Source organism: Humulus lupulus, chromosome 4, assembly GCF_963169125.1.
Source record: "Humulus lupulus chromosome 4, drHumLupu1.1, whole genome shotgun sequence".
NCBI classification, from domain to species: Eukaryota; Viridiplantae; Streptophyta; class Magnoliopsida; order Rosales; family Cannabaceae; genus Humulus; species Humulus lupulus.
Genome location: NC_084796.1, coordinates 250201005 through 250214727, shown reverse-complemented (window position 1 = coordinate 250214727; position 13723 = coordinate 250201005). Strand labels below are relative to the sequence as shown.

The following is a 13723-nucleotide window of genomic DNA, read 5'->3' as shown; positions in this document are numbered from 1 at the left end:
TTTCTATCCCGAATGATCTGGATACCTAGAACATAACTTGCTTCACCCAAATCCTTCATCTGGAATAGAGTGTTCAACCAATTCTTCACATATTATAATTTCTTAACATTGTTTCCAATGAGTACGATATCATCTACATAAAGAACCAAGAATACCACTATTTGATTTGCCTTCACTTGGTAAACACAAGGCTCATCAATATTTTGTTCAAAACATAGGTTTTGATTATTTCATTAAACTTAAGGTTCCAAGAACGAGAAGCTTACTTAACTCCATAAATGGACCTATTGAACTTGCAAACTTTTCCTTCTTGACCAGATACTTTAAATCCTTCTGGATGATCCATATAAATCACTTCGTCAAGCTTTCCATTAAGAAAAGTTGTCTTGACGTCCATTTGCCAGATCTCATAGTCGAGAGCGGCTGCTATGGATAGAAGGATGCAAATGGATTTAAGCATGACTACCGGACTAAAAGTTTCCTCATAGTCCACGCCTTCTCTTTGGGTATAACCCTTTGCCACTAATCGAGCTTTATAAGTCTCGATATTTCCATCCACACCTCGTTTCTTCTTGTAGATCCACTTGCACCCAATGGCCCTAAAGTCACTAGGTGTTTCTACAAGATCTCAGACGGAATTTGAGTACATGGACTCCATTTCCTGTTTCATGGCTTCGAGCCATAGTTCCTTTTCAGGGCTATCCATTGCCTGTTTGAAAGACAGCGGATCATCATCACTAGTGTCACCAACAACCATATTGGTTTCACCATCCAAACCATAGCGAACTAGGTTCCTAGAAACCCTCCCACCACGACGAGGCTCTGTGACTATTTGCTCAGGAACAATGGTATTTTCTTCATTTAAATCGACTTGTGTCGGTTGGACATGAAGAGTGGGAATTTCATCTTCAATTTGTGTTGATGACGATGGAACATTGGTTGGAGTCAATTCTTCAATCATCTCCTCTAAAACTACTTTGTTGCGCAGTTTGAAGTTTTGGACATAGTCCTTTTCCAGAAAAGTGACATTTGTAGAAGTAAACACTTTCTTTTTTGAATGACTATAGAAAAGTCCACCTCGAGTGCCTTTAGGATAGTCAACAAACATGCAAAATTTGGTTTGCAGTTTTAGCTTTCCTTCATTTTTCCTCAGGCCGTGGGCGGGACACCCCCAGATTCTAAAATGACGTAAACTAGGTTTACAACCATTCCAACGTTCTAAGGGTGTTTCGGGGATTGATTTGGACGGTACAACATTTAGAATGTCGTTCACAGTTTCAATTGCATGTCCCCAGAATGAAGTTGGCAAAGTTGAGTAACTAAGCATGCATCTAACCATTTCCAATAAAGTTCTGTTCCGGCGTTTCACTACACCATTTTGTTGCGGAGTACCCCGGGCAGTAATATCCCAAGTTCAGTTAAATAATCTTGGAACTGCATATCCAAATATTCTTCACCCCTATCAGATCGCAAGATCTTTAACGTTTTTCCTAATTTGTTCAAAGCCATAGCTAGGAATTCCTCAAACTTAAAAAATGTTTATGATTTCCTAGGAATCTGGTTCCCACTCTTTTTACCATATTTCCTCCCAATATTTGGTATGTCCTCAAAAGCCCAATACTGAAGTGCGGGGGCGTAACTATAGAAACTATACTTTGACTCTTTTTGTTGTTTTCCTGAATTGTTCTTCTTTTTATCCTTGTACAATTTCAATTGTTTCTTCATGTCTCTTTGAACTCCTCTGAACAACTTTTTAAAGGACAACTTTCCCCATGGATACTTGAATAAGTAATCAAGATCCCCAACCAACTTAAATGACTCTCCCCATATGCTAGTTGTCTTCAATTAATGTTTTTCGAGCCTTGTCGAGGCCCGTTGAGGCCTATCGAGGTAATGTAAAATCTATAATTTTCATACGCCAATCGAGGCCTATCGAGGGATGTCAAGGTGACATCCATCAAGGCCCGTCGAGGCCTATCGAGGCACTCTTAAATCTCCAACTTTCTAATCCTATAGAATTTTTTGTCGAGCCTTGTCGAGACCCTGTAAAATCTAAAATTTTCTTACGCCTATCGAACCCATCGATTTCTATCGAGGTAGATGAAAAAAATTGAAAAAAAAACTCAGATATGCATATTCCCAGCCCTGATCTATCACTATGAACAAAAATTTACAAAAAAACTTGCCCTGACCAAATAATGCAATATAACCATAAATATGGTTCGAGCCCTTACCTTCTTCGACTTTTGGGTTTTTCCAACTTTTGGATTCGAGCCCTAATCTCTGGACGTTTTCTAACACACCAACGTGAGGGAGAAAGATCGAAGCAATGTTCAGGGATTTAGAGAGAAACCGATTGATTTAAGGGTGGATTTGAGAGTTTTTTTGGGGGGATCTTGTTTCGAGACCATGAGAGAGAGATTGAGAAACAAATGGAAATACTATGACCAAATTTACATGTCAGTGGCTAGCATATTTTTTAGTTAGTATCTCATATAATGCATAATTACTCAAATTTTCCTTTATTAATTATTAATAACTCTCGCAAAGTTAGTATATTTTGCCCATTTAATAGGTATTTCTTAAAATTCTATGGAGTATTGAAAATTTCTTTCATCCTTTGGTTGCAATTTAAAATATTAAAATGGTTTTCCACAAATTGTTTCATTCATTTCATTTTTTATTTTTAGTTGCAGTTTACTCATTTATATTCATCCTATTTCTTGTTAGAGTTGCAATTTAAAAGGTTGAAATATTATTTTAATTGAAATCATTTTCACCATTTTAGTAGAATGGTAAAATTTATTGTATTTTTTATTTCTTTGATTTCATCACTCCCAACTATAATTTAAAAATACGTGGACAGTCACAAATCTCCTCAAGGCGAAAGTGGCACCTCACAATAGAAATTGGCTGAAATCTCAATTTGGCACTAAAACCTGAATTTGGGCCTCTTTTATCAGTCTTGGACCTTTTGTAAAGGCTTTTTGTCACTTTACAAATAAAAAAAATTTAAAAGCCCGAATTTGATGATATAATAAAAAATGAAAATTAGATGGGATTTTTTTTCATAAATATGGCTTTTTAGCCATTAATATGCAAAAATATGGTAATTAAACTTTTCTTAGTTTGTATGGACAAATTTAATTAAAAAAAATCAGATTATGGGGAAAAAAATATGGCATAATAATGATTTTTTTTTACAAAAATATGGGAAAAAAATCCAATAAAATAATACTTGTAAAAAAAAACCATATTTTTAAAAACTTTATCAAAAAACCCATATAAAATGTAATTTTCACAAATTAGATACTATATGGCTTTTTATTTCATTCATCTTTTTATATGGAATTTTGAATTGTTAATGTTTATAGGGAAAATACTATTTTGGACTTTGTGTGTTTTTTAAATGATAATTCGGATTCTGTGTTTTACAAAATGAGTCAAAATTGTACCCTAGATCCGATTTTAGTCAAAATATTTTCAATTATAAGATCAATTATCAGGTCGTTAGTGATGCGATGAGTTCAGAAAAGTGGTGAAAGTGTTTGAGGAGTTGAGAATGAAAGATTATATTTGATTATTTTTACCAAAATTGGGTATAAGATACTATTTTGACCCATTTTGTAAAACACATGGTCTGAATTGTCATTTAACAAAACATAAGGGCCAAACTGGTATTTTCCCATATTTATATGGCTTTTATTATAATTTTTCAAATCTATCACTTTTTAATTCCCATATAATTAGTTATGGTAAGAAATAAGTCGTAGTATTTCTCATATTTGAGTTGTATTATTTTAACATGCTTTTTTGGTCATTTCAATATTTTTTTTATTATTTAAACTTGCTTTTTAACACTTTTTTAAGTACTCCGGGTTATTATTTTAATTATATATCTTTTTATATTGTAAAAAAATATTTTTAATGTAGAAAATATAACAAACAATGCCAATGTGTATATATATATATACTAGATACAAATGATGTGCAATGTACATTTTTTTTAAAATTTTATTTATATAAAGTATTAATTATATTTATTAAATTTATATTATTGTCATATAAATTTCAAATAAATAAATAATTATATATAAAAGAATGACATAAATATATTAAATGAAAAATTAAATAAAAACACTATTTATGTTTTTTTAAATATAATATGATAACATTTTTAAACATAAATGATAATTTTTTTAATAAAAGTTAAGAATATGGTTTATATATTATTATAATGATATTTTATAATATTTAAATTTATATGAATATAAGTATTAAATATCTAGTCTTGTATTAAATATTATTATTATAATACTATTTTATAATATTTGAATTCATATTAATATAATTAGTAAAAAAAATAGGATTATATATTATTATCATAATAATATTTTATTAACATTTAAATTTATGTTAATATAGTTATTAAATATTTAGTCTTGTATTATATATTATTATAATAATGATATTTTATAACATTTGAATTTATATTAATATAATTAATAAATATATATTTTTAAGTTAGTTTTAAATGTATATTCCGCTAAATATTTAGAATATTCCGTTAAAGCTAACAAAACAAACTGTTAAAATCAATAATTTATGTTATCTACACATATATTATATAGAAGAGATATAAACATTACTTCATATATATACACGTGTATGTGTATTAATAATGTCTCGTATTAAAATGAACATTAAACCGTACCACGCTACATACAACAATGATGACATCATCGATGCCGAATGCAACAATGAATTATTGCAAAACTCTTCGCCACTGCTCCACCAAGCCTCACTCATTGTTGCATTCAATCTCCGCCTCTTATGAACATTGGACTATGGTTGTGCATAGTCCAATGCGAAGTCACCACGTAGGCACTAATCTGGTACTTAACGGGCATGTACCTACGACTGTCAATAAATGTTAACGGAATATATTTTTGCTGTCAAAATATAGTACTTAAGTATTAAAATGATAATTTACAAATATTTAAGCATTTTCGCCACTAATTACTCATTATATAATTTATCTCTTTTGATATTCACTCCCTAAAACTCTTTATGACTTATCTTTTATTTGTTTATTTTTTTCCTTTTTAATTTTTTTTTCTAAAGAATTTTATTATTCATAAAGAGTTATCTCAAATGAAAGTTTCTTACTTCAATTTTTCAAAAAGATTGTACACAAATATTCACTAGTCTTATCCTTTTCTTAATACTTAGTTTCATCCTATTGCAATGGAAATGAGAAAAGAAAAAGAAAAATGGTAAAAATGTAACACATTTTTGAATTTGATAAAAAGTAGAAGGTGGCCAAACAAAACAATATCACATGTGATAAGTAATGATGAAAATGATATTGAAAGCAACTTATTTGGTTCATGCACCTTGCAATGCAACCGATTTGGACAGATTTGTCTTTATCTTAATTTGCTATATTTTGGTGACTCATTGAGTTCTCCAACCACTCACCATAAAATAGAACCTATCCGGAAACACCCTGGCTTCATATCTTTTTAAATTACTTATCATATTTTTCGTACACCTAACTCTTTTGTATTTAATTTATTTAAACACCACTTTTTATCTATATTATAGGGTGATGCTATAGTGTGCCCTAAAAGATTGTACCGGTACACTCTTCTCGTGTTTTCGGTACTTAAGGTCTGATTGGTTCGTGATTGGAAAACTGTATTTTCAAAAAGTGTGTTTCTAAAATGAAAATATAGATTTATAGTCTTAAAACATGTTTTCGAAAATGTGATTGGTTCAGAATCTGTAAATTGTTTTTGAATTTTAAAAAGCTGAATATGTGATTGGTAGAGAATCTGAAAATATAAAAAAGTGATAGATTTATAGGATTTTAGGATATAATGATTTGGATTGGGAGAAAACATGAAAATAGTATTTTCTATTTTGTAGCTTAAAATTAGAATCAGTATTTGGATTGAGAATTTGAAAACAAGCAACCTATCAAGTATTCATGTGGGTTCTACCATTTTTTAGTTTTAGAAATCATAAAATTGAATTTGAATTCACTACCAATCAAGCCATAAATAATTTTTAGTATATTTTTTTTCTAATGACTGTATACATTGTAGTTATTTATAATATCCTACAAATTCTTTTGAAAATTTAGAATTATTTACAATGTAGAAAACTAGGTTCAAATAGTTTGTTGTACTCATGACTGCTTTTTTTTATATGCATAGAAAATAACTTTTTTTAATTCTGTTTTTTTGTACTATAAATTATTCAGAATATTCTGTAAATTTGCAGGATGTTCTAAATAACTACAACATACACAATCATAAAAAAACTGTACAGAAAATCATTCAAGTACCAAAAATACAAAATTGGTATGTTGTGTACTAAAAAAATGGGGTGCACTTTAAATTTCCCTATATTATAAATAATCTTGGGATTATAAAGCATTTTGTTATTTAGTTTCAAATAAAATACAATATTTGAATGGTTGATTGCCTTTTTCGCTATCAACTTAATAACACTCTATCAATGCACTGCTAGAACTAGAGCAATTTAGAACATCCCTAAAACAGTCAAGGAGTTGGTTTGTAGATTAAATTTTGGTCTTTTTGAATGTAATTATAAAAACTCTACTATGGCGGCTCATAGATTTCTTTTGCTTCACTTTGAGTAATTTTGTATTTGATTTGAGAATTTTCTTCCTAATTTACATAGTGTAAGAATCCTCACTGATATTCTAGAGTCTTTATAACCTTTTTCTAAAGATAACATTATTGTCTCAATGGAAATAAAAAAAAAACAAATACAACACTAGACAAAAAGATACAATTAAAAAAAATGATTGATTAAATAAAGTTAAACTATATTGCAAAAATATAAATAAATAGAGAAATATATAGATGGAAAGAATAATAGAAACAACAACTCTATAACAAAAAATACAAGTAAACTAGAAAATATAGACTAAAAGATGTAGATGAAAATTCAACTTTATAGCGAAATGTACAACTAAATATATAAAGAAGAAGAAGAAAGATGAAACAAAAGTAATAGAAGAAATAAGAAAATAACAAGAGCAAGGTAGAAAAGCTCTTCTCACTCACACAACCAAAGTTAAGAGTATTGTGGATCACCAACTTGAACAAGGTTTACAACTTTCGTCCAGAAACTTATTTCTCCATATCTCAAGCACTAAGGGACCTCACAAATGGATACAACTCTTTGGAATAAACAAGTCTATGGTGAATTTATAGCCAAGTGCTCTAGTAGATAGAAAATTGTGTGTCTTACAAGTGAGTATTATGCTCTTATTTATAGAATTTTGAGACACTCTTTGAATCTCAAATTCCCCCAACCCTCTTGATTGTTACCAATGTTTGATTGGATGTTTATGAAATTAAAATGAAGATTTGAGAGTTACTTGGGATGTTAGAAACGTTCAAAACTGAAAAGAGAATTGGAATTTGGCTATCAGCGAACCTGGCTGCGGGTAGGAGTATCAGTGGTCGCTATCCCCCAGGCCGCGGACAGGGATGATAATGGTCGTGGCCACAGTGCTTTTCAGCCTCCCAAATTCTCACAAATTTCCAAAACATCTCAAACTCCTTTCCACTTGATTTTGTAACATCCATACACATAATGAGAGTTAAAATCATATCTCCAACAACCATATCATATTATGGCTTTGTGAAATTCAAACTCAAATGTGTAACTCTTAATCTACATATTCTTGAGTAATATTTGGGAGTTACAAATTTGTAACTAAATTGTAACTCCAAATATGTTATACTTAGACATATACATGTGTCTAATTTTTGTAACTCTCAATACTATGTTGCAAAATATGACAAATCACATTTTGTCACATTATTTATTATAACATTATATTTTATAAAACAACATAACACCTTTAGGTTTGCCTTCTTTTTATTTAAAAAGAAATATATAAAACATGATATGAAATTATTTTAATCTCATAAATGAAAAGTATATATTATTTTAACTTTTAACCATTTCTATAAAATAATTGAATTGAATGATACTCCACTCATTTTTTAGTATTATTTATTTCCTTTTTCTCTAACCTAATATAAAGTTAGTGCATAATCGTAGAAGATCTTATTGGTAAGAAAATAATTATATTCTTAAACATGCTATCATTTAACTTTTTGTGATAATAAAATCTGTCCAGGCATGGACGAGGACAATCTAAATATATAAAGCAATGATTTGATTAAAAAAAATGAATGTTTAGTCTCAAATACTATTTTAAACTATGTGATAATTGAATTTAATATCAAATTTTACATATTTTATTTGAATAAAATATATGAGATACGATATTAAATATAATATGTAAGATGTATAATTAAATTTATCAAATTATTATACAAATACTCAAAATATATATAAAAAAAACATTACATTAGGGATACTATGGTACCTAACATCATTTTAATGTGATTGATACAATTCAATGTCGAAACCAATATTTTAAAATATATAAGACTTTATATTAAATTTTACTAGTAAGTTGCATTGCTATTGTCTATTAGTGGTGAGAATTGCTAAAAGGTACTATTAGTGTCAAACAACACAAGTAGATGACATATTGCTATTGATGCAATCCAATATCGAGTCTCACTTATTTGAATTTAATAAGTATTATATGGTATCGCTAACCAATCATGAAGTATCATCTCATATATGTTGGATAGGGGTGTTCGTGGTGTGGTTGGTGCGGTTTTTCTCTAATTTTTTGGACCGTACCGCATATACGGTTTGAACAATTTTCCAAATCGCAACCCGCACCGCACAGACCTCAAACCGCACCGCAAAAATGCGGTGTGGTGTGGTGCGGTTTTGGCGGTTTATACCTATCGCCAAATAATTTAACAATTAAATATTATAATTAAGAAAGATTCATAATAAATCTCATAACCATAAAGTGTTTAACAAAATAATTAAATGTACAACAAGCTAATAAACTTTAAGCAAAACAATAAAAATATAACAAATTAATAACAAATAAAAAATGTAATATAAAGTAAATATTATTTTAATTAAGGAGGAATATCTTTATATTGAAGTAGAATATGTGTTAGCATCCTATGAAACATTATATTTCTTTCTAAATATTGTGTATATTATATTATACTATATAAATATTTATGCATTAACTTTAAATGTAGTAAAATTGAAAAAAACAATATATATAATAATGCGGTGTGGTATGGTTTGAACCACATTTATAAAATTTAAAACTGCACCGCATTGTGCGGTTTGGTAAAAATACAAATTGCAACCGCACCACGAAGGGTTCTAAATCGCAAATTACGGTGCGGTGTGGACTGTTTTATGAACACTCCTAATGTTGGACACACAATGCTCATTGGTGGCCCATAGTAATACTCATATATAAACAATGACCTATAAAGTTATTTGCACTAATTAATTAATGTAGATTTGCCACTTGTAGTTTGGCAAGTTGCAAAATGGAAGCTATAGCTATAGAACCCATTATAGATTCTTCTAATAAAAAAATGTAGAAAAATCAAAAATCCTTTTGGAAGAATAGAAGTAGACAAGAGTAGCCCACCAAGAAAAGCAATCACGTTTTAAATGTATGTGGACTTATATATGTGTTACATTGATATTTTAATATAAGAAAACATATATTTTTGCTTGAGTTGTACACAAAAACTGAATTTTCATTTAGTTTATTAGTTTATTAGTGTTGTTTAACCAAACTAAGCTATTACACAACATAACAAAATTAAGGAAAACTTTGTCAAGGATCACCATTGACTTTTCAAATGAATGGATTGTTAAATTTTTTGACCAATATCTAAATCTTTTGCCCCTATACGTTGCTCTAACTTGGACTCATAGTGAGAACATGAAAAGAGTCTTCTTGGTTATATATAAAAAGGACTATTTAGGATTTTGCCTATCAAATTATAACATGTATATTATTGAGTTTCCTAATTTTTTCGGGTCGTTAAAAATTATCCTTAAATTATTCACAGTCTTGTAAAGTGAGATTTCTGTTAAGTTTTATCTCATGTGACTAACAGAATGTTGACGTGCCTCTTCGGTCACTAATGTGTCATTGTCACGTTAGTATCACGTGTGTAACTTAAAATGAAAAAATAATTTAAAAATAAAAAATATATTTTTTCTTATTAATTTAAAATAAAAATATAATTACAAATTTTTTTAAAAAAAATTGTTTTGTCTTATTAATTCTTAATATATTAATTAAATAAAATTTCAAATATTAAAAAAAATACAACCTAAAATCATTTAATTAAAACTTTATTAACTTCATCATCATTAAAAATAAATAATTTAATTAAAAAATTAAAATATATTACATTATAATCAGAATTATTTATTTATAAAGAAATTATTAAACCCTATTAACTTATTTAAAAAAAATATATGTTCATCTTCTTTTTCTCTTTCATCTTCCTCTCAAACTAGGTGAGTCCGGAGCACACAAGCGACGACGAGGTCGGAGTCGAGGAGATCTTAATTGGGGCGGTGCGATGAAAGTCGGGGTAGCTTGTGAAGTTCTCAACACGACGAGCTGTTAGATTCGAGCTTGTGGTGACATCGGGGGTTCTCTTCACGGACAATGCAAACATTTTTTTTAATTTTAAATTAATAAGAAAATATGTATTTTTGAATTCTAAATTATTTTTTATTTTAAATTACATGCGTGACAATGACACATTAGTAATCAAGAGCCACGTCATCATTTTGTCAACCATATGAGATGAAACTTAACAGAAGTCCCACTTTACAAGACTGTAAATAGTTTATGGATAATTTTTAACGGCTCGAAAAAATTAAATGATATAATAGTGTACATATTATAGTCCGGGATGCAAAAATCTTAAATAATATTTTTTAAATATAACTAAGAAGATTCTTTTCATTTTCTCAATATAAGTCCAAAATGATATAATTATAATTATTATGCAAAAAGATAAGAGCAAAGAAAAAAAGAATAAATTATTTCTTACATTTTGTAGATAATATTTAAAACGTTATTCATTTCAAGTATAGTTGAAGCGTGCATAAAAGAATGTGAAACAATTAGAAAACGTGAAATAAAATAATTTCATATATACATACAAACAAATATAAAAGGAATATTATCACAATTTTTTTCTAAATATTTAAAAAAAAAATCAATGGCATTAATCATGATATTTGATTTGATTCCCTTCGCGCATGCACGGATTATTAATATAATAACATCAAATTATATAAATAAATAAAAAAATAACATCAAAGAAGTTTTTTAATAAAACAATATAAAAAAATTATTTTCCATAAATAAATAAATGATCCTGTGTTAAAATGACATATTTTTTAAAATTATTTTATAATTTAGCTTAATTTTTATAATTATTTATAAAATAATCTCTTATAATTTAATCAGATAATCAAAAAATCATTTTAAAAAAAATTATCAAAAATAAATTAGAGTACAAAATCATTTGAAAACAAATTTATCCCTACTTAAACCCAACGAAAATAACAAAGTTTTCAACTTTGATTTTTACACTTGGAGTGCCAATCTAGAAATTAACTTAATATAATTTGTTTTTATTATAATGAAATAAATATTTTTCTTTTATAGTTGTTGTCTTGTTGCCACTTCCAAATCATATTCTTTAATTTATAATTAAACACCACAAAATGAATATTAACAACAAATTATATTTTCATTGATATAAATGAAAGAAGATTTAAATAAAAAGATTTATATTAATAAAAAGATAATAAAAATTGAGTCTTTGAAACCAAATCCCATTATCTAACTTTGGTAGCTGCTCAATCTCTCAATCTAAAAACTTTTGAGATTTAATTAAATAAAACTAATCAAATTAACTGTACAAGAACAAAGTATCTACAAAACTTGGGCGGATCCTATAGTCCATTCGGGTCGGGTCTAATGTTCGGATTCGGGTCTTTGGCCTTTACAGAGGAACGGGTGACCCAACAACTGAGCGGCGGACCACCTCTTGCTCGACTCTTTCTGCAAACAACACTCGACGAAGCTCCTGAACTCACCGGAGGCAGTTTCCGGCAGAGCCGGTGGCTCACCGAAGCAGATAGCGCACATAAGGGTCGCCCAATCGGGTCTTTGACCCGCCGGAAGCAAAGGAAAGTGACCCATATAGAGCTCCATTAGAGTCAGACCCAAGCTCCAGATATCTCCGGCGTAACCGTCGTAGTTTCCGCCGTAAGTCTCCGGGTCGAACCTCTCCGGACTCATGTAAGCGCAGGTCCCGACGTAGGAGTTGCAGGCATCCAAGGTCCGGCACATGATTTTGCTGACTCCGAAATCGGCGATCTTCACCTCCATCTTCGAATTCACAAGCAGATTCGCCGGCTTGATATCACGATGAATGATCTTGTGCGAGTGAAGGTAGTGAAGACCGTCGAGGACTTTCCTAGCCACGTCAGCCAGTTTGGATTCCGAGAAAGTTCCTTCGGATTTCAGAACATTATCGAGGGTTCCGTAATCCATATACTCCATGAGTATCCCAAAGTCACCGGAGGGTTTCTCGAAGATCTCGTGGCATCGGACGACGTGAGGCGAGTCAGTACGGCGGAGAATCTCCATCTCGCGGAAGAGCTGGCGGCGGACGTTGGAGTCGGAGTCGCCGTGGACGATCTTTAAAGCGTAGGTGGCTGAGGTTTTCTTGTGGCGGACTTTGTAGACGGTTCCGCCGTTTCCACGGCCGAGGACTTGAATCTTCTCGAGGTCGGTGCATGAGATGTTGGCAGATGAGGAAGAGGAAGAGGAAGAGCGGTTGGTTTCGGCGGAGGGAGGAAGCGGGAGAGGGAAGCGAGGGCAGCGGTCGGAGATGTCGGGCAGAGGGAGGCGGAGATTGAGCTGGCGACGCTCTCGAACGACGGCCATAATGGAGAAGATAAGAGAAGAGAGTGTTTGAAATGAAACGGTGATGAGTGGTTATATATATATATATATATATATATATATATGAGCACGTTGTTCGGTGGCAGCCGGCGGATACTTGGTTAGTAGAAACAAAAAGGCTCTCAAGTGGCATTGGGAAGGAAGTAGATAGGATAGACATGTTATGGATATACAAGTCTTGGAGTGGGCCCCATCAAAATTTTTTTTTTTTTTTTGACGTCATTTGGCAACTTAAGTGATAAATAAGTCGTTTTATATGCAGGAATCTGAATACGAGAATAAGAATCTGAATATTTTCTTATGTTTGGTACTGGGTTTGAATTTTTTTAACTTGAGAATCTGTAATCCAGGGGTTTTAACTTTTCTTGATTCTAGGTTCAAGTGAAACTCATTTAACAAGTGGTTTTCAGATACCCAAGAATGTGAAACACTTCAAAATTATTATTTTAAAAAAAAAAATCTTAAACCAATAATTTTTTAGCTAATGACTTATTTTATTTTTGAAGCTTATTAAAAAAAAATATACATATATCAAACTATAAAATGATAAATAATATTTGTTTATTTAAATAAATTTATTTGTAAAGCCTTTATATTATTACTTTAATTTAAAATAACAAATAAAATAAGGGTATTTTTGTAATTTTTAAAACTATACTTGATTCTAGTATTCAATAGATGTATTTTTTTAATTTTGTTAAAAAATAGTAAAATTGTTTATAAATTATTTTGATGAAATATATTATTATATTAATTTTATGAAAA

General features: G+C 30.0%; 1 protein-coding gene across 1 annotated transcript; it reads right to left on the bottom strand.

Annotated features, from left to right (window-relative positions):
• Window positions 1-11758: 11758 nt before the first annotated feature.
• On the bottom strand, window positions 11759-13014 carry LOC133831717 (mitogen-activated protein kinase kinase 9-like). The gene has a single exon (XM_062262116.1). The coding sequence runs from the start codon at window positions 12938-12940 to the stop codon at window positions 11963-11965; it is 978 nt and encodes a 325-aa protein (XP_062118100.1). The 5' UTR covers window positions 12941-13014; the 3' UTR covers window positions 11759-11962.
• Between the last annotated feature and the right edge of the window lie 709 nt (window positions 13015-13723).